This window comes from Mauremys mutica, chromosome 11 (genome assembly GCF_020497125.1).
Source record: "Mauremys mutica isolate MM-2020 ecotype Southern chromosome 11, ASM2049712v1, whole genome shotgun sequence".
Taxonomy (NCBI): domain Eukaryota; kingdom Metazoa; phylum Chordata; order Testudines; family Geoemydidae; genus Mauremys; species Mauremys mutica.
In genome coordinates, this window is record NC_059082.1 from 38552761 (window position 1) to 38572476 (window position 19716).

A 19716-nucleotide genomic window follows, 5' to 3' on the forward strand; every position below is an offset into this window, starting at 1 on the left:
ACGTTACAACTGGCCCCGCCCGCGAGCGCGACCCTAGTCGCGTTTGTTCCTCCTCGCGGCGCATGCGCCGGGATTAATCCAGCCCGTGATGTCACAAACTCTGTTTGTCACCTGGCAGAAACTAGTCGACGCCCGTCCCGGACTGTGAGCCGGGCGCACGCGCAGTCTCGCTCCCGGAAGTGTCCCGTTCCCAGGGAGCAGGAAGCGGGGAGAGCACCCTGCCATGTCGGCCTACGACACCAATCCGTTCGCCGACCCGGTGGACGTGAACCCCTTCCAGGTAGGAGAGCGTCTCCGAGCCGCGCGGCTCCCCGCCCCCTGCCCCACGGCCGGGACGTGGCGCTGAGTGAGGGGCCGCCTGCCAATGGTGGGGCCGCTTTGACCCGCGCCGCCCAATCAGGGGCGAGAGGGCGGGACTGATGGGGGCTCGATCCTGTGGGGCTGTGCCAGCCCGTTGGGAGCCCCAGGTCTGCGACGCGTATCGGGGGAGGCGGGACCCAGCAGCAAGTCCGGGAGGGGGGCACAAAGCTGCTCTGCCTCCCCCTCCCCCTCCCCCCCAGTGCCCCGGATCTGCCCCATCTGCTCTCCATTCCTCCCACTCCCCCCTCGGGAGCCCCTTAGCCCGTGCTCCACCCTCCCCTAGCCCCACAATCTGCCTGGTGCGTGCTGCTTGTGCGCTCCCCTCGCCGGTCTGTACAGTCTGCGGGGCCTAGTTCACCCACCCACCCAGCAGGGCCATGCACCTCACCTGCCATGCAACTCAGAGCCCCCCTTCCTGCAGCCCTAACCCAACAGGACACTGCTCCAAGTCGCAGTCCTGGGTTAGGGCATGGCCGGTGGGTTGGGAGTAGGCACTGGCTGGGACACTGACAGGCTCCTTGTTTTGCCAGTGGTTCCAGGTGCAGCTCCCATTGGCTTTTCTGGGTGTTGCAACCACGGCAGGATTAGGCCTTAGTCGTCATACACAAGTACAGCTGGGCAAAACGTTTGAGAACCACTGATCTAAATTAATCTGAGAACGCATTATTTGTATTACAGCCCCTGCTGAGAGGAGAGCCTCCATTGTGCTTTCTGGTATTACATACACGTAAGAGATGTTCTCTGTCCAAAGAGCTTACAATCTAAATAAACCAGACAGACAAAGTGTGGGAGAAAAGTAGTAATATCACTCCTGTTTTACAGAGAGTTAAGCAACTTGCCCGGGGTTATGCAGGAAGTCTGTGGGAAGAACTGAACTCAGGTCCTATGTATTAACCACAAGATTGCCCTTCCTCTTTTACCTTCTTGAAGCTTATCTTGGGAAATAGTCTTTATTAAGAACAGACACTGTATTTCAAGTGCAGCTGTGTCCTGTGGCCCCTTTTAGGAAAGATCACTGTCCAATTGTATTTCAAGGGCTAGTGGTTCCCAATCTTTTTGAGCAGCTATTTCCCCTTATTAGGTTAATATGTTGGCTGTATCAGCCAGTGCCTGCTGTCTCCCATTCAGTTATGCTGGCAGTCACCCACCATATGGTGAAAATAAGGTTTGTAACTGGCCAAGCTCTGTCATAGATACCTTGTGCCATGTTATTCACTTACTGTAACCAGTTCTATGTTGGAGCATACACAGCAGTGTGAGAGAGAGGAGAATCAGGCCCATTGAATGAGTGTGCAAGTGAATGGGAGTCGGTCGTGGGACAGTATTAAGACATAGTATCGAGGCTCATAATGTATCAGCATTGCCTGGTCTACGTGCATATTCTTGTGGTAAATGTGCGTACCATGCTCTTGGTTCAAAGAGCGCACGCTTTCTTTCTGCAGAACTTATTCTAACAAGTGAATGAGACATTAAAATCTCTCTGGATGTACATGACATGGTGTCAGTTACTGTGATACAGTGGTACAGGAAGCTCTAGCAACACTGGATTGCAAGTGTCAGGACAGAGTTGTAGATGTGTTAAATATTCCACTCAGTTGCATTGCTGTACTGTGGCATAACAACTGGTGGTTTTTCACATTCTGTGTTGACTTGTGCACAGTTATGTCCATATGCTCTAGGGGTCCTTCTCCTCTGGCAATACTGCTCAGCATACAAAGTTAAATGCATACTCTAACAGAGGTTTAGCCTTCGCAGCCTAAGAGAAAGGACTTCTTTCTGAGGTGATTTGGGGCCCTGCACACACGCTGGATGTTGCCTGGAATCTTTCTATGCTGAGTTGATGTCTGTGTGTGCTGTTTTGCAACCTGCATTTATTTACCTAGGGAGTTGGTGGAGGGCTCCAAAAACAGTCTGTTGACCCTGATTAACATGGCTGTAGGTGTGAAGATGAATGTTAACACTTCACATTTCAGAAATCTATATAAAGTTCTTTACCTTTATTACATGACAGAAAAGTGTCAGGGCATAACAGGAAGCTGTATCTTGGTGCATATCCTCTTATTTTGTGAACAGCTTTTGTGGTATTGAAATCTGGTGAGCCAGCAGTAATTAAAATCTTAATAACAAAAGATTTTGATTTCGTTATAAAGCCAAGGGGAGTAGGAAGCAGAAATAATCTTGGGTATACCCAAGTGAAAACAGAAATATTTGCTGGGGTATGTTTGAGAACTAGAAGTGGCTCGTGATTTTTTTTATCACCTCTATTGGGCAAATTTAGTGGCTTGGAAATATGGATATTGTCCATTTGCATACTGGGGTCGTGTAAATACTCTGGTTTGTGCATCATCATGCTGCCACAGAATCATTGACCAAACCGGGCTGTGCTTGAGTTTAGCCTGTTGTTCAAACAATAAGATAGATGTAATCTAGAGCCAGGTGACTCTAGGATGGCAGTCTTCTACTTTTTTTTTTTTTAATAATCCACATAAAGCAGGTGAGAGAGGAAGTCAGAGGTGTGTATGTGTGCTGGGTTTCTGCCAGAGGAATGCTTTCCATTCCTGCTGAATAACTTCAGTTTCTTACATTCCTTCTCTCTCTCTGCAGTCAAAATTAGCTTCAATTGTCTGTTTTTCCAATGGGGTTCTTATTCATCCACTGGGAGGCTTCTTTGAGGGTGTGGGGGGTTTTCTGTCTCATGTGACTAGTATATATAAACTTTTCTGGACATTCTGTGTCTAATATAGTGAGCAAGCTGGGGGAAAAGATTCTGATCACTTGTCCACGGGTGGCTGAGGCATCACATTTGGTTGTCTGACAAGAAAATATGCTCATCCTAATTTTAAGTCTCGTATCATTAAGTAAGCTAAAACAAAATATTGTAGTGTGACTGTAGCAAAGAATTAAGTCACTTTTTTCTAACACTGAACAAAGAGCTTTATTGAAATTAGAAAAATAGCATTATCACTTAAGCTTGTCTGTAGCTTCTGCCTACAACTTTCCCCAGCCCGCATCCACCCTGATTTCCTGTTACAGATTTAAAGCAAGGGTACAGATATCTTCACAGTTGTTGCTGCCATTGTCTAAGGACATTTCTTTGCATTCTGCATGTTCTGTTTTGGACTGTTGGGTCAGGGTTTCTCATTCATGTTCTCTGTTTTCTAAAGGGAGTGTTTCTCACTTGGGTTTATGTTCAGTTTTGTGTTGCGTTAATATAGATGAAAATGCCAGCAACCAGCAGTCTGATGGACTCACGAGAGCCTATGTAATTTATTTCAATTTCAAGTAAAAACTCTAATGGCTAAATAACTCTATAGACATTAGAGAGTCAAGGTGGGTGAGGTAATATCTTGTATTGCATCAACTTCTGTTGGTGAAAGAGACAAGCTTTGGAGCTACCCAGAGTTCTTACAGAGAGTTCAGACCTAAAGAGAGTTCTGTGTAACCTGAAAGCTTGTCTCTTTCATCAATAGAAGTTGGTGCAGTGGAAGTTATTACCTCACTCACCTTATTTGTCTAATGTCTTGAGGCCAACACTGCTACCACAACTCTGCCAATAGCTATAGATGTTGTCCATCTGATTTGAAATCTAGATCATGGTTATGCAGAATAGCATTAGTCCAGTTTGGCATTTTGACAATTAACATATTGCGTTAATGGGGCAATTCTTTATCATACTTTTAATCTCTTAGCCAGTATGTGAATTCAAATAAGTGAAACCAGGTATACGATGGTGGTGGTTGCCCGATAGCAGCTTCGGACATGTTGTCCAGAATTTTCTTCAGCTTTGCCCCAGCAGTGTATTTACCCTTTGGGTTTGTCATGCCGAAGGATACATTTTTGGGCCTCAGGAGTCAGGTTCAGGACTGTCTATTGCTCTGGTTCCCGCACAGCACTTCTGAGCTCTTGCAAACCCTCAAACAACAAGGTATCTTTTCCTTGATAAGTAGGAGATTTAATTCATAGTACTGAGAAGGTCAGTCATGAAATGCACTGTACGCTCACAGATGTGCCTGTTTTGATCTCCTGAAATCTGTTTCTGTGGTATATTCCACATAAATGACAGCCAAATGACTTTTGCTAATTGCTCTGGCAATCCAGTATATATGACAGATAGCTCCAGAGTAGCGCATGTTTGCCTCAAAGGTGTAGATAAGAGCTTTAAGTCTCCAGCATCCTTCGGGACATAAAAAATAACATTTTAAATTATAGTCAAAATAAATTGAAATTTCTTAAGAGGGTGGGATAATCTTTTGAGATACAGAATAGCAAGTGCAAGATTGTGACTGATGCTATGGTCAATAACAGCATGAGGATTTTGCCTTTACTTGAACTTACGCACTGTCTACATAAACACCTCTACATTCAAGCCAGCCAGTTGAGATGTGAGCTCTTCCGCCTTGATCTCCACAACTTCTAAAGCTGTCAGAATCACAAAGGTAATAAATCAGCTGACCGAGATTCCAGGTCTTACCAGAAGAGAGTACAAGTTTCCCATCCTGCACAAACCTGATGTACTCCAATTCTTGCTCAGCCACAGAAGTTTTTGGATCCATAAGCTAGCACAGTAATAAAACTAGCTTTTTGTATGTATTTGTCAGGCTTGCCTATAAAACAAATACACAGTCTTTGCAACTAAGGGTAGGTCTATACTTACCTGCCGGATCGACGCGTCGCGTTCGACTTCTCGGAGTTCGAACTATCGCGTCTAATCTAGAGGTGATAGTTCGAACTCCGAACACGCTCCCGTCGACTCCGGAACTCCACCACCGCGAATGGCGGTGGCGGAGTCGACGGGGGAGCCGCGGACTTCGATCCCGCGGCGTCTGGACAGGTAAGAAGTTCGAACTAAGGTAGTTCGACTTCAGCTACGCTATTCGCGTAGCTGAAGTCGCGTACCTTAGTTCGACCCCCCACCCTGGTGTAGACCAGGCCTTAGTCTCTAAAAGCTTTTTAATCTGTGTTAGAAGAGTTTGGTTCAAGATCAGGGCCATTTGGGGCTTGCAAACTGCAGCATAATGTAAAGAACTAAAATCCTTTTTTATTGACTATATGTGGAAAGCTAAACAAGTAAATCTGTGAGTCTCCTCAGTACGTCTCACAGATCAATCTAGTAATATGCTTCTTGTGAACAAAGTGAGACCATTTGCTTCCATGTGTTTCCCGTGAGCAGCATGTGGGAAATGAAAAGATCTTACTCTCGTTTCAATGGACTGACATTATCAAATTCTCCTTGTACTTTCTGGGAACTACCAAGCATTCCATCTTTCGGATGTGAAACCTAGGGATAGCTTACAATGACTTCTATAAAGTGTTTGCTAAATCAGCAGCTCTCAAACTTTATTGGTTCACATACCACCTTAAAAAATTGCCAGGTGAATTGATGGAACATCAAACTCAGATACCACAGTTTGGGAACCCCTGGTGTAAATATCTCATACTTTTAACAGGTTTTAACAATGCTCCACTCTCCATGTGCTTTAGGCTTATAGGAGCCAGAGCCCTCAGTGGTATCCTCTGCCTGATAGCTTTTTTCCCCCTAAAACCCGAACACATTGCAGTTTCTTTTAAATCAGCCAAGTCTTCACATCTATAGTTGTTAAACAACTCTGATCTGCAAATTAAACTGCCTGGCCCTGGGAACCACAACTAAGTATTCACTTTTTAAAGGCTATAAAATAATATTAAAGGTCATCTCTCTCTCAAAATCGAATCAAACTGTTTTGCAGCAGCAAGTGATCAGAACTGTAGTTTTTTACTGCAACTCTGAATCTATCCTGAGGCAACTCAGTTCTCTTTGCAGCACTACAGCCCTTCCAGCCTTGGGTGGGTGACAGGAAAGCCAACACTTTTTACTGCCCAGATAGGGATTCTGAGGTATAGGAAGTTTTTTCCAGCTGGATAGCTCGGATTCTTTGAACAGTCTTACCTTCCTATGCTCCTAAAAACTTCGTTCCTGATGTGGTAGCCATCAGTTGGACCTTATAGTTAGTTTGTGTTAGCTGTTAGCACGTGGTAGCTGCCATGTTCTAACTAACACATTTTAAAAGTCTAGTGTAGACAAGGCATACTGCCTTCAAGGTGTGTAAAACTGGTCAAGTTAAAGTAAATCTGGCTCTAGGTGTTTCATGTTGTGCATCCAGAAAGTTGAGGAACACACAATTAATGGGCAACTGTGAAAAGCTCGTTAGTTTCACTTTGCTACTTGGGAAAGCCATAAACAGAGGCAGAGAGGGTAGGACTACCTGTCCATGCACTCAGGAAGACAGCACTGTCAGAGTTCACATGTGGAAGGTTTTCATAGGATTACAAACGAAGAGGAATTGAAACTTGATTTTAAAAAAGGCTAAATGCTGCAGAAATTGATGGCTTAGGCCCCCTCCTTCCTCCAACACCTCCAGCTCCCAGGGCATTTGTGGTTAAATCTAGAGGTAGATTGTAAGTACACTTGATTAAACTGGTGCTTTTCTTCCCCATGTGCTTCACCCTATGGATCATGGCTAGAACATGCATCCTTTGTTCTGGGCAGGGGCGGCTCCAGGCACCAGCACGCCAAGCCGCAGGGGATGCTCTGCCGGTCGCCGCGAGGGCGGCAGGCAGGTTTCCCTCGGTGGCATGCCTGTGGAGGGTCTGCTGGTCCCGCGGCTTCGGCGGACCTCCCGTAGGCATGCCGCCGAATCCATGGGACCGGGGACCTCCTGCAGGCAAGCCGCCGAAGGCAGCCTGCCTGCCGTGCTTGGGGCGGAAAAATACCTAGAGCCGCCCCTGGTTCTGGGAATCCCCTGCCTGCAGAATTGCTGACAGGTATAGGTTCCCTGGAATGTTTCTGCAACCCTATTCTGCCTGGTGAATGCAATTCAGCATCTAAGGCTATGGCTACAGAAGGGCTAAGTGTAGTCAAAGCGCCAGCGCTGGGAGAGAGCTCTCCCAGCGCTGTCCGTACTCCACCTCCCTGTGGGGAATAACGTACAGCGCTGGGAGCCGCGCTCCCAGCGCTGGGGCTTTGACCACACTGGCGCTTTGCAACACCGCAATTTGCAGCGCTGGAGAGGGTGTGTTTTCACACCCTGCTGCAGCGCTGCAAATTTGCAAGTGTAGCCATGGCCTAAGTACCTGTTTCTGAGACTTCATCCTGGAGTGATTCATAAACTTGTGTAACCAGTTAGGCAGGGAGTGTCTAATCTCTGGGGATGTCTAAAGTTACTCATTAAACGGAGCTTTTTATACACATTTGATCAGAAAGCTGTACTGGAAGGCAAGAGACCTATCTACAGTATGTTTGAGACAAGTCAGCTGGCTTTCCCAGGGTTTACAGCTCCTATGTTATGGAGCTTACCCAACAGGAAACTTGACCAACCTTTACGTATGTGAATTCGCTCTTCTTCCTCCCCTGCCCAGCCTAGCAATTTCTTTTTACCCCGTTAACAACAAAAATAAAATGGCTTGTGCTGATAGGCTGGTTTCTAGAGAGGAGAAAGCACCTTGCTTAAGCAGAACTCCAGAGATAAAATTACATGGCTGTTCCATTTGGGGGGAAGGCTTCTACAGAGAAACAACTGTACCTCATTCTACCTGTGGGGGAGAGAACGCTTCAGGGTCAGCCGCAGTCAGTGTCTGGCTATTAAAGGGAGAACCTTTAGCAAAGCCCAGCTTGGCTTTATATACCTGCTTTCATACAAACTGCAACACACGAGACTTGGGTTAAATAACGTGCAACAGAGGGAGGAAGAAAGTTGTCTTCAGGTTTTGCATAGCAGTAAGATTATGGGAAGGGACCAAAAGGAGACTGGCACTGAGTGGAGGAAGGAGAAACTGACGCTCCAACCGAAATCTGGGTTTAAACCTACAAGTATGATAGTGTGTTCAGTTAACCTGAAACCGTAGCCTTATTTTTCATAGCTTTTTTGTCTTGTCAGAATGGCTGCTTTGGGAGATAGATCGATAGTCCAGAAGAGGGCTGCATGAAAGCAGTTTGTGGTAGCTGATGTCTGTCACCTAGCTTACCTTTCTACCTGAAAACCTGTTCAGCTGCACTTGATTGAGACTCTGTCATCCTGAGGACACTGGAGCCTTACGTGAAGGCAGACTGCAGCGTCATCTCAACATGGACTGTCAGTTTCTTCAGCTTTACAAAAGCCTTCAGGGCAGTTGTCTAGTGCAGTGGTCTCCAAAGTGGGGTGCGCAAACGAGGATCCTTTGGGGTGCGCCGCAGGAGGAGCGCCGCCGGAGCAGTGCCGCTTCTCTCACCCCCCCCCCCCAGCAGTTCGGCCGGGAGCGGGAGGGGGCGTGCTCAAAATTTTGTTACTGATGGGGTGCACGATCAAAAAAGTTTGGAGACCACTGGTCTAGTGGGTAAAGTTCAGAGATGAGAGGAAATCTGGGTCCTAGTTGCAACTGTGCTGAAGACTGATCTTGGACAAATTAATCTCTCTCTGCCTCAATTTCACTATTTGTAAACTAGGTAAAAAGCACTAAGTGTTTGTGACATGGTATTGTTTTTGGAAGCTTTGATCAGTCACTGGTTTTGTTTAGCTTGACAAACGTAAGGAACATGTGGAACTGGTTGTCTAGAGGCTGTGCCTTTTTTTCCCTTTAACTCCTACCTTTGTCTTAATCCCTTTTCTCCTTTCTTTTTCAGGATCCCTCAGTGACACAGCTGACACATGCTAACCAAGGCGGCTTGGATGAATTCAATCCCTTCTCTGAGAACTCCCGGCTGGTATGTGTCTCATGTGATTGCACCAAATAGCTACATACCTGTTGTATCAGACAGCTGTGTCCCTTGATAGAGGGAACTATAAGATGAATGAGGCATTCATAGATCTGTCCCTACTGGACAGTGACTGTGTTACATACACAATGCACTTATCATGAGACCTCAAGAGCAGAGCACCAGTGATCTGCCTGCAGGAATTCTCACGGCCAAAGCAATCCCAAAGTGTGAAACAGAACAAAAGTCTCATGCCAAGGGATATAATTAGGGCCATACCAAATTCACAGTCCATGTTGGTCAATTTCATGATCATAGGATTTTTAAAATTGTAAATTTCATGGTTTCAGATGTTTAAGTCTGAAACTTCATGGTGTTATATCTGTGGGGATCCTGACCCAAAAGGGGGCTAAGGAAGGTGCTGCAAGACTATTGTAGGGGGGTCGTGGTATTGCCACCCTTACTTCTGCACTGCTGCTGGCGGCTGCTCTGCCTTCAGAGCTGGGCTCCTAGCCAGCAGCTGCAGAGCTACCTGCAGCTGGGGGAGGTTCCCGGAGATAGGTCTGACCTGGCCCTGGGAGCGACCCCTGTAGGGGAAGAGGAAGTCCCATCCTTCCCCAGCTTGGCTGGGACTAGTATCCAGGGCACAGTAAGAGTCCCAGCCCTGCCCCTCCTCTACACTAGCCAGATTTCACAGGGAGATCAGATTTCACAGTCCGTGATGCATTTTTCACAGCCATGAATTTGGTAGGGCCCTAGACATGAGAGTCAAGATCAGATTCTCTGTTGGGAGAGGGATTACTGCTGTGATATCCGTGCCAGCTGGGTGGTTCGGAGCAGCAGTGACCAGCTCCAGTACTGCTGTGGGTACGGGGTATGGAGTGACAAGCAGGGAAGCTGGAGAAGACCAATAATCACTATTTAAACAGTAGATCAAAGCGCCATTGGTCTCTTTTCTGGCATGTGATGTTACCCATAATAACTGGGAGGCATCAGTCTCCATACAGTAAAACCTCAGAGTTATGAACACCAGAGTTACAAACTGAGCAGTGAACCACACACCTCATTTGGAACCGGAAGTACGCAATCAGGCAGCAGCAGACACAAAAAAGCAAATACAGTACAGTGCTGTGGTAAAAGTAAACTACTAAAAAAAGGGGGAAAGCAACGTTTTTCTTCTGCATAGTAAAGTTTCAAAGTTGCATTAAGTCAATGTTCAGTTGTAAACTTTTGAAAGAGGTTCTAACAGATGGTTCAGAAACATACAATAAAGATGCTTATGCAGGATGGTGCCTGGTGTTCCTGGGACTCCAGGCCTGCCTTCCAATTTGGCAAACACCTGCTTGAAGGCACTTGGTGTTCAGCGGTTCCCAGAGCTAATTGAAGCAATGTGTGTAATGCTCATTTGCTGTGTCACTCTCTGTCTAGACAAATGGAGCTCAGACCGTTCCAGCGACGCAGCCTGCTGGCCCTTCACAACCCGCTGTCCTACAGCCATCTGTGGAACCCACTCCACAGGTAGTATACCCAGCCACCACCTTTCTGCTGAATGTCTGGAGAGCTCACACCGTGGCTTCCGCTAAGCAAAACTGTTGGAATACAAATGAGCCTCTATGCATCTTACAGGCCTTCAACAAGACTTTTCTATAGGGATTGGATTCATTTGGGTGGGGTATGGGAGGCTGCAGCTGACCAACGCTGCCCTCATTTGTGTTTATTACATTGATTGGCATTGCAATGGGGAATATTTAATAGCCTTGCAAATAATTCCGAGAAGTAGACAATGTAAAGCCCCGGTGTCTTTCCCTCTGCTATTGAAACTGACTCTGTTTTTTGTCCCGTTCTGCTTGGCCTTCTCGCACAGTGCTGCCTATAACTTGTTAACAGTGTTAGCTTAGTTTCAGGGACTGAACAGCCACACTCTGCTCTGTGAGTGTGGACACAGTGCAGTTGTGTGTTGCAGCTGCTGCTTAGACAGGCCAGCAAGTACCAGCCGTCCAGGTTCATCTCAGCGAGCAAGAATTCAGAGAGACAGAGGCTGCTAGGAGAAGATTTCAGTTCTCAGAATAGCAACAAGGTGAAAGAGATCCAGGGGAAGGTAGGCAAAGTACAGAGAAGAGAGGGGGCTTCACTGCCTTTTTTTCTGGGACCTCCAAAATCTCCTGTCCCAGCTTGGGAGGTTCCCGCTCTTTAGACTCTGAGTGGTTATCACCATACTCCGTAAACCCCAGGAGCCCACTGTCTATTTCCCTTCATTGTCAGGACCTCTTAGCTTTGCCTTTACCTCTCACCGCCTGAGCAGACTGGGGCTCCTGGCTCTTGAAACAAATTGGTGCTAATTTGGAAAGGATCCAAAATGAGTAATGAGAGAGACTCTTGGGGAGAGGGAGTTTTTATCTTGTTTGGTTTTGTTTAAATTATCTTAGTGCTGGTGAAAAGTCCCAGATTAGCAGTTCTGAAGCCCTCTAGTTATCCATAGGGTGGGGGGGGGGGCCCAGCAGTGCAAGCTTTCCCCACCAATATGCCCTTTTAAGGGGGAGACTGTCTTCATGGTTCATTCAGCCTTTGCCCTCTCCGCTGAGTGTCAACTGGGGAAGGGGGTCACGGTGTGGGTGCTTGTCTCCCTTCAGTCCCTCGTTGACAAGCAGCACATTTCAGAGACTACAGAATGCATTTCAGGGGAAAGTGACTCAGTCATAGCTGGCCTGGGCTGAATTTAAACCCAAAACCTAGAGCTGAAAGCCTCTAGGAGACCCAGGAAGAAAGCAGAACAGCTAAACTAGAGCAGCAAAAGGGTATTGGCCTGAAGCTCCTGCCAAGGTATTAACACACACATTGGTGGCAAGTTCTATGGGCCCGTGATGGCTGGGCACCAGGAATATTCCTGATCCGGGGCCCGGCTCCAACAATGTTTGAGGCCGGGTCTCTCCCTCAGCCCCGCCTTCCACCCCTGGGTGCTCCCTTCCGCGTGTCCACCTTTTCCACACATCTCCTCCCGCCCCCAAACTCCCTCCCAGAGCCTGCACCCCCACCCTAGCCCAGAGCCTGCAACCAAACTCCATTCCAGAGCCTGCACCCAGACCTTCTCCCCCCCCCCCCCCCAACACCCTCCTAGGGCCTTAGGCAGGTGGGGGTGGAGTTTGGGGGGAGCGGGCTCTGGGCACCACCAAAATTTCTACAAATCTGCCGCCCCTGAACACACAAGCGTCTGGGCATGCTGGGATTTTCAGTAGTTAATGTGAGGACAGCAAAAAGTAATGGCCTCAAACGAAGAGGAAAAGTAGAATAACTTGCCAGAGAAGCTGTGGAGTCTCAGAGCCACAGGATCTGCTCTGTGCCCAGCTTTTAAACTGTCTCTTGGAGTAGCCCCTTTAGCGTGGCAGAACCCCAAAGGATCCCACTCCTTCCTTGAGGCTTGGTCATGCAGCCTCACCATCTCCTAGACTGAGTGTCTGGGCTCCAGCCCTCCTGTTTCACACCATGAGCTCTGCCCAGCGAGTCCAACTGAAGTAGACCGCGTATAGACTTGCCCACTCTTCAGGGACTAATGCGCCCAAGCCAGTATTTGCAGTGACATCCAAGCAGCATTTTCAGAACAGAGTAGGATTTTTCAGTCAGCTGAAACCCGGCACTGGAAGTCCCTAGGTTAGCATAGAGAAATGAAGGTTAAAGCTGAAACCATTCTGGCCAAGCCAGCACGATTCACAGCCAAGCTGTAGTGAGCGACATTTCAGATGCTCTCTCTCTCTCTGACCTCCATAGTCAGTCCCAGGAGAGCAGCCAGAACCAGAAGCCCATGCTGTATTCCTTGCTGGTCACCTCCCAGTCTTTGTTCTTCAGGCAGGGCCATGCATGAGTCATTGAAGCTTGAACTGTCTCTCTGGACCCCTCATTAATCTGAGTCGGTTTCAAACAGTTCCTTACCAACTCTGTTCCTCCCAGAGAAGCGAGGTGGCACATACACCTGTCTCCTCTATGCAGTTCCAGCAGCATTGTTAACCCTTTTGCCCTCATTGGGTAGCCATGCAAAGTAGAGAGGGAAACTGAGGCGCACACAGGCTTCATAAAAATATTCCAGAAGATTCCCTCTTTGTCAGAGTCACCCTCACGGAAGAGTTGGGCAATGAGAAGGGAGCTGCTGGTGGATTCTGTAGAAATCTACTACTAACATCCTACCGCGATGCAGGCAGAAAGCTGAAGGAGATCTCAGACCAATCATGAATGTTCTGCTTCTGAGATGTCCTCAACCTTCTGAATGTTGCTGGAACGCTCATTAGTGTGTGTGCATTCCCTCTTCCCTTAGGAAGGGACCTTCTCCCCACTGAATGGCTCTTTGGTTCTGATTGCTTTTCGGTGACTCTCCATGCAGGCTGTAGCCTCAGCAGCCCAGGCTGGACTCCTTCAGCAGCAGGAGGAGCTGGAGAGGAAAGCAGCAGAGCTGGAGAGGAAGGAGCGAGAGTTGCAGAACAATGCAGCAGCCTTTAACCGTGAGTAGTGTTTCTTTCCCTGTCTAAGAATCCATTCTGTGCGTCACACCTGTCTAAGCCCGAGTGTACAAGAGTTCCCCTGTCTGGTGCATTCTGCAGGGTGTCGGACCCCATTATATTGTGCTGGGGCATGAGAAACATCTGAGTGTCACAGCAATGGAAACTTGCACACACCGTTTTAATGTAATTCTGAGGCATCCCACAAGGGGGAGAGTAATAAAAGCTGGGATTCAGGAGACCAGCTGTGTGTAACCTCCAGCCAATTGGACCTTGCTTCATTTTTCCTATAATGGTGGTGGTGGAGGACACTGCTACCTATCTCCGTTAGACCACATGACACCTCTTACCCATTTGTCTCATACACATGCCGATGTTCTCAGGCACTCACCTATAGGTGGCTGTTTTATTCTAGGTGGAGTTTGTGGTACCATCCATAGTTAAGGTTGCCCAACACTTTGCATTATAAGATCCTGTTTTCAGTTGCTTATAACTTTGCCAAACTTTTACTGTTCAGGCTAAAATTGTCCGTGCTGGGTGTGTGCCTCAGGCTAAAAAATTTTTGAAAGTTTTAGTTAAAATGATTCAGTGATTTCTGAGAATGAGGTTCAGGAAAAATTCCTTGTTTTACCCATCTTAAAATATTATTGCAGCTGTCTTGTTACGAAGCTCTGTTGCTCCATGCTTTAGCAGGATCGTTAAAATTCACTGAAATTTGGCCAATTTTCAGCCTCTAAAAAAACTGTCGGCACGTGTTCAATAGACCCTTGTTAGTTTGGCAGCAAAATCCTCAGAAGAGTCTGTCTGTACATAGCATACTGCAGCCCAGAGCGAGAGAGGGCGTAGGAGGAGGGCACCCAGAGGGCACAAGGAAAGAAGGGTCTATAACCACTAGACTTCACATCCAGGAGCTCTGAGTTTCTGTTCCTGTGCTGTCAACAAAGAACTGCAGAACTCACTGGCAAAGTGTCTGTCTCATTCCCTTCTGGTAGCTGGTCCGCACAGAGGATAACAGCCTACTACTACTTCCAGTTACACTGTTAGCTCAAGTGGTAGAGGTCCCTTCTGCAGATCTAAAGGTCTGAAGCCAGCTGATGACTCAAGCTGGTGGTCAGTATGGTTCTGCATAATGGGATTTTTTTGGGGTTTTTTTTAAATTAGGAGATTGTAGCCTTAATCTTTTAACAGGCTTTTTTTTATTATTATTATTTAAATGCAGAGTCAAGCACTCAGGTTAGGAAATGCCAAAATTAAGGTTGCCTGTGTAACCATATTTCAGCCCCCTTGTGCATAGGCACTGATAGTCTTTAGTTACATAATCACATACTAGTTTTTCCATGGGACCTCTGCCCCTTTCACTGTATAGGATGGATGGTGCCCTGGGAATGCAGCAGGGTTGTGTGTAATGAAGGAGACCATTGTCTGTGGGACACTTGCCTTATTTGTTGTAGAAGTTGGAACGTGTGTAGTGAATGATAGAGGCAAGGTGGGTGAGGTAATATCTTTTATTGGACCAACTTCTGTTGGTGAGATAGACAAGCTTTTGAGCTACAGAGCTCTCTCTCACCATCAGAAGTTGGTCCAGTAAAACATATTACCTCACCTCACCTCCCCCCCCCCCCCCGTCTCTCTCATATCCTGGGACCAACACGACTACAACTACACTGTGTACATATAGTGAATGAGGCAGAGGATTACAGGAGAAGAGAGGTGATCCTATTGATAAGGAAATAGAATACCACCATGGAGAAATGAATTGTATCCCTGCCTCTGCCACAGATTTCCTGTGTGATGCTAGTCAAGTCACTTAAAACAAGCTTTTCACAGTTGGCCACTAATTGTGTGTTCCTCAACTTTCTGGATGCACAACATGAGACACCTAGAGCCAGATTTACAGAAGTGTTGAGCATTCACAACTGCAACTGAAACCAGCTGGAATTGTGCTTTGGGGACACTTTAGAGCTAGGTGACATTTTTGTGGTGAGCAGTCAGTTCCTTGAAAACTGCAGTTTTCGGGGCACCAAAACTATTTGCAAATTCAGTGAATAGTTTTGGCCAAAAAAAAAACAAAAAACCCTGAAGAAGAAACCTGGAACAGAATACAAAGTGTACAGTGCTTACTTTATATTATTTTTTTTATTACAAATATTTGGACTGTAAAAATGATAAAAGAAATAGTACTTTTCAATTCACCTCATACAAGTACTGTAGTACTCTTTATCGTGAAAGTGTAACTTTCAAATGTAGATTTGTTTGTTTGTTTTTGAGTGCAGTTATGTAAAACTTTAGAGCCTACAAGTCCACTCAGTCCTACTTCTTGTTCAGCCAATTGCTAAGACAAACAAGTTTGTTTACTTTTATGGGATATACTACTGACTGCTTCTTATTTACAATGTCACCTGAAAGTAAGAACAGGTGTTCACATGACACTTTTGTAACTGGTGTTGCAAGGTATTTACGTGCCAGATATACTAAACGTTCATATGCCCCTTCATGCTTTGGCCACCATTCCAGAGGACATGCTTCCCTGCTGATGATGCTCGTCAAAAAAATAATGCGTTAATTAAATTTGTGACTGAACTCCTTGGGGGAGAATTGTATGTCTCCTGTTCTATTTTACCTGCATTCTGCCATATATTTCATGTTATAGCAATCTCAGATGATGACCCAGCACGTGTTCATTTTAAGAACACTTTCACAGCAGATTTGACAAAACTTAAAGAAGGTACCAGTGCTAGATTTCTAAGGATAGATACAGCACTCGACCCAAGGTTTAAGAATCTAAAGTGCCTTCCAAAATCTGAGGGGGGTGAGGTGTGAAGAATGCTTTCAGATGTCTTAAAAGCGCAACACTCCGATGTGAAAACTACAGAACCCGAACCACAAAAAAAAGAAAATCAACCTTCTCCTGGTGGCATCTGACTCAGATGATGAAAATGAACATACATCAGTCCGCTCTGCTTTGGATCGTTATCGAGTAGAACCCATCATCAGCATGGACTCATATATTCTGGAAAAATGGTTGAAGCATGAAGGGACATATGAATCTTTAGTGCATCTGGCACATAATTATCTTGCGATGCCAGCTACAACAGTGCCATGCGAATGCCTGTTCTCACTTTCAGGTGACATTGTGAACAAGACTTGAGCAGCATTATCTCCTGCAAATAAACCAAACTTGTTTGTCTGAGCGATTGGCTGAAGTAGGACTGAGTGGACTTGTAGATTCTAAAGTTTTACATTGTTTTATTTTTTAATGTAGTTATTTTTTGTACATAATTCTACATTTGTAAGCTCAACTTTCATGATCAAGAGATTGCACTACAGTACTTAGATTAGGTGAATTGAAAAATATTTTTTTTAAAAGTGCAAATATTTGTAATTAAAAATAAATATAAAGTGAGCACTGTACACTTTGTATTGTGTTGTAATTGAAATCAATGTATTTGAAAATGTAGAAAACATCCAAAAATATTTAAATAAATGATATTCTCTTATTGTTTAACAGTGCGATTAATCTTTTTTTAATCGCATGACGCCCCTAATGCTAAGTACTCTGGGAAATCAGGTCCTAGGTGTCTCACATTAGGTGCTTTAAATTATTGGACACTTTTGACAACTTTGGCCTTAATCTGTCTGCCTCATTTTCAATACTGTAAAATGGAAATAATGCCACCACCTTTTCTCGCAGGGGTGTTGTGCAGATAAATTAATGTGACAGCCACACATTGAATGAGGACAATACAAAGTAACATTAAATACCCATTCACTGAACAAGGCAGGGGGAAAAATAGTATGCGATCATGTAATTAAAGACTATTGTAATGCATACACACAAGAATGCCAAATTAAGGTTGCACAAGTAACCTTAATTCTGACAATTCCTAACTCGGACGTTTGACTTTGCAGCCTTAATGTTCTTTTATTGGAGTTTTTTAATATAATTTGATATAGTCTCACCTGAGTACCTTCCAGTAGCACACTAAGCAAGGTGGGTGACATCTGTCACGTGTGGCTAAGGACAAGAATTGTGTGTGTAGTGTATCGTAGTGTTTAGATTCTAGTGGGGGGGGGGGGTTGTGTGTACTCCCTGGTATGTGTGCTGAAGAAGGCAGTTCCAAGAAGTGTGCTCCGCACTTGGAGCGGAAGATGGTGAGGTTTGTGATGGTCCTTTGTCCCTGGGGGGGTTTGTTCCACAGTCTCGGCCCAACCCCCATTGTATCAGAGGCCTCTAAAACAACACCTGACCCATTTCACTGGTTCCTAGCAGTGCTTATACATCCATGAGTGAAGCACCTGATGCAGTTACTTCTAAGGCTCAGACTATTCAAATCAAATTTATTGCCATGGTCTGGTTGCTACATCATCTTCCAAGGGTCAAGTCTTAATAGATACTGACTATTAGTCTGCTTGCTTGTGAATTAGCGTGCTTTAGTGAGTCTGTCGAACCAGGGAACTCTCTTGAGGGATCTCTCCTTGTTTCCTTTTATAGCGAGACAGAACAATTGGCCACCCTTTCCCAAGAAGTGTCCAATCAAGCCGTGTTTCTATCAGGACTTCTCTGCAGACATCCCAGCTGATTACCAGCGAATATGCAAGATGCTGTATTACTTGTGGATGTGTGAGTAAACACAGCTGGGGAAATAGTGTTGGGCTGGAAGGAAAATTTGGAATGGTTCTTTCTCAGGAGGCTTTCTATCAAATGCTGACTTTTCCATAGTAGCTATTGATGCTGAAGTCATCTGTAGGTATCCTTTGTGGCTGTAAACTCCTGGTCCTCTGTTTTTTAAAGACAGATCTAAAAAAGTCTCTAGTTCAACCCCAAGTTATTGGGCTTAATGCAGGTATTTCTAGATGAAATTCTATGGCCTGTGTTATGTAGGACTATATAATCATCATGGTCCCTTCTGGACTATAAAATCTATGAATCTGAAAGGATGGTGGATGTGTTTAACTTTAATGCATCAGGGAACCCAAGCTGTGCTCCCCACTTGGTGTTTATCAGCCTGTCCACCTAAAGTAGTCGTCATGTGGGATGTTGTAATCGCATCCCCAGCAGCCAGTTAAGAAGAATTAAGACTTTAGGCTAGAGCAGGAGTAGGCAACCTATGGCACAGGTGCCGAAAGCGGCACGCAAGCTGATTTTCAGTGGCAGTCTCACTGCCCAGGTCCTGGCCATGGGTGCGGGGGGCTCTGCATTTTAATTTAATTTTTAAATGAAGCTTCTTAAACATTTTATAAGCCTTATTTACTTTACATACAACAATAGTTTAGTTATATATTATAGACTTATAGAAAGAGACCTTCTAAAAATGTTAAAATGTATGACTGGCACACGACACCTTAAATCAGAGTGAAGAAATGAAGACTCGGCACACAACTTCTGAAAGGTTGCCGACCCCTGGGCTAGAGCGATAAGGAGCAGTATCAGATGGACCCTTACAGTAAGATCCACCTTTCCATGCAGATGGCCCTCGACGGGGAAGGGAAATGCTGAAACTATGGCTCACGTGCTACCTAGTTTCTATCGACAATGTTGTGCACTGTGGTCCATGAGAGGGCAGTGATGCTTTGGCACTTTGTGGGTTTTCCTAGAGATTGCTAATCTGTTTCCTTTCTTTCTCCCATCCTGAACAGTTCACTCAGTTACCCTGCTTCTAAACCTGCTTGCTTGCCTGGCATGGTTCACCGACAGCCCACAAAGAGGAGTAGACTTTGGTCTCTCAATTCTGTGGTTTGTTTTGTTCACCCCTTGTGCTTTCCTCTGTTGGTATCGACCCATCTACAAGGCTTTCAGGCAAGTACCATTTTTCAGTTTAATAGGGATACAGCCATTACTGGGAGGAAGTGCTGTTTAATCTGATCATAATGTGTTCGCTTGGGGGATTTTCCAAGTCTTCAGTACATTAGATAGACCAAAACCTCCCTTACAGACTGGATGTTGGGGGTATGTGCTGGTGGTGTGGAAGAGAGATTGATCTTCTTGTGCTCACTCTGAGCTTAGACTGGATAATCTTAATGGTCCCTTCTCACCTTAAAATCTACAACCTGTCGAGATGGATGTAGTGAAAGATCATCTGACTGCGGCTAAATGTGCCATATTAGATACAGTAGAAACCTCTAATGTAACTGGGAAATGCCTGTCAATGAGACATTAACATCTAT

General features: G+C 45.7%; 1 protein-coding gene across 2 annotated transcripts in view; it reads left to right on the forward strand.

Moving 5' to 3' along the window:
* Positions 1 to 13: 13 nt before the first annotated feature.
* The window catches only part of SCAMP2 (secretory carrier membrane protein 2), a 28821-nt gene continuing 9118 nt past the window's right edge, over positions 14 to 19716 (forward strand). The window contains exons 1-7 of one of the 2 annotated variants that reach the window (XM_044980176.1): positions 14 to 280; positions 8996 to 9076; positions 10496 to 10585; positions 11031 to 11165; positions 13437 to 13554; positions 18044 to 18172; positions 19189 to 19348. In XM_044980176.1, coding sequence (XP_044836111.1) covers positions 224 to 280; positions 8996 to 9076; positions 10496 to 10585; positions 11031 to 11165; positions 13437 to 13554; positions 18044 to 18172; positions 19189 to 19348 — 770 coding nt within the window. In that variant the 5' untranslated portion in view covers positions 14 to 223. The remainder of the gene's footprint in view (positions 281 to 8995; positions 9077 to 10495; positions 10586 to 11030; positions 11166 to 13436; positions 13555 to 18043; positions 18173 to 19188; positions 19349 to 19716) is intronic. The other variant, XM_044980177.1, reaches the window with a different exon arrangement.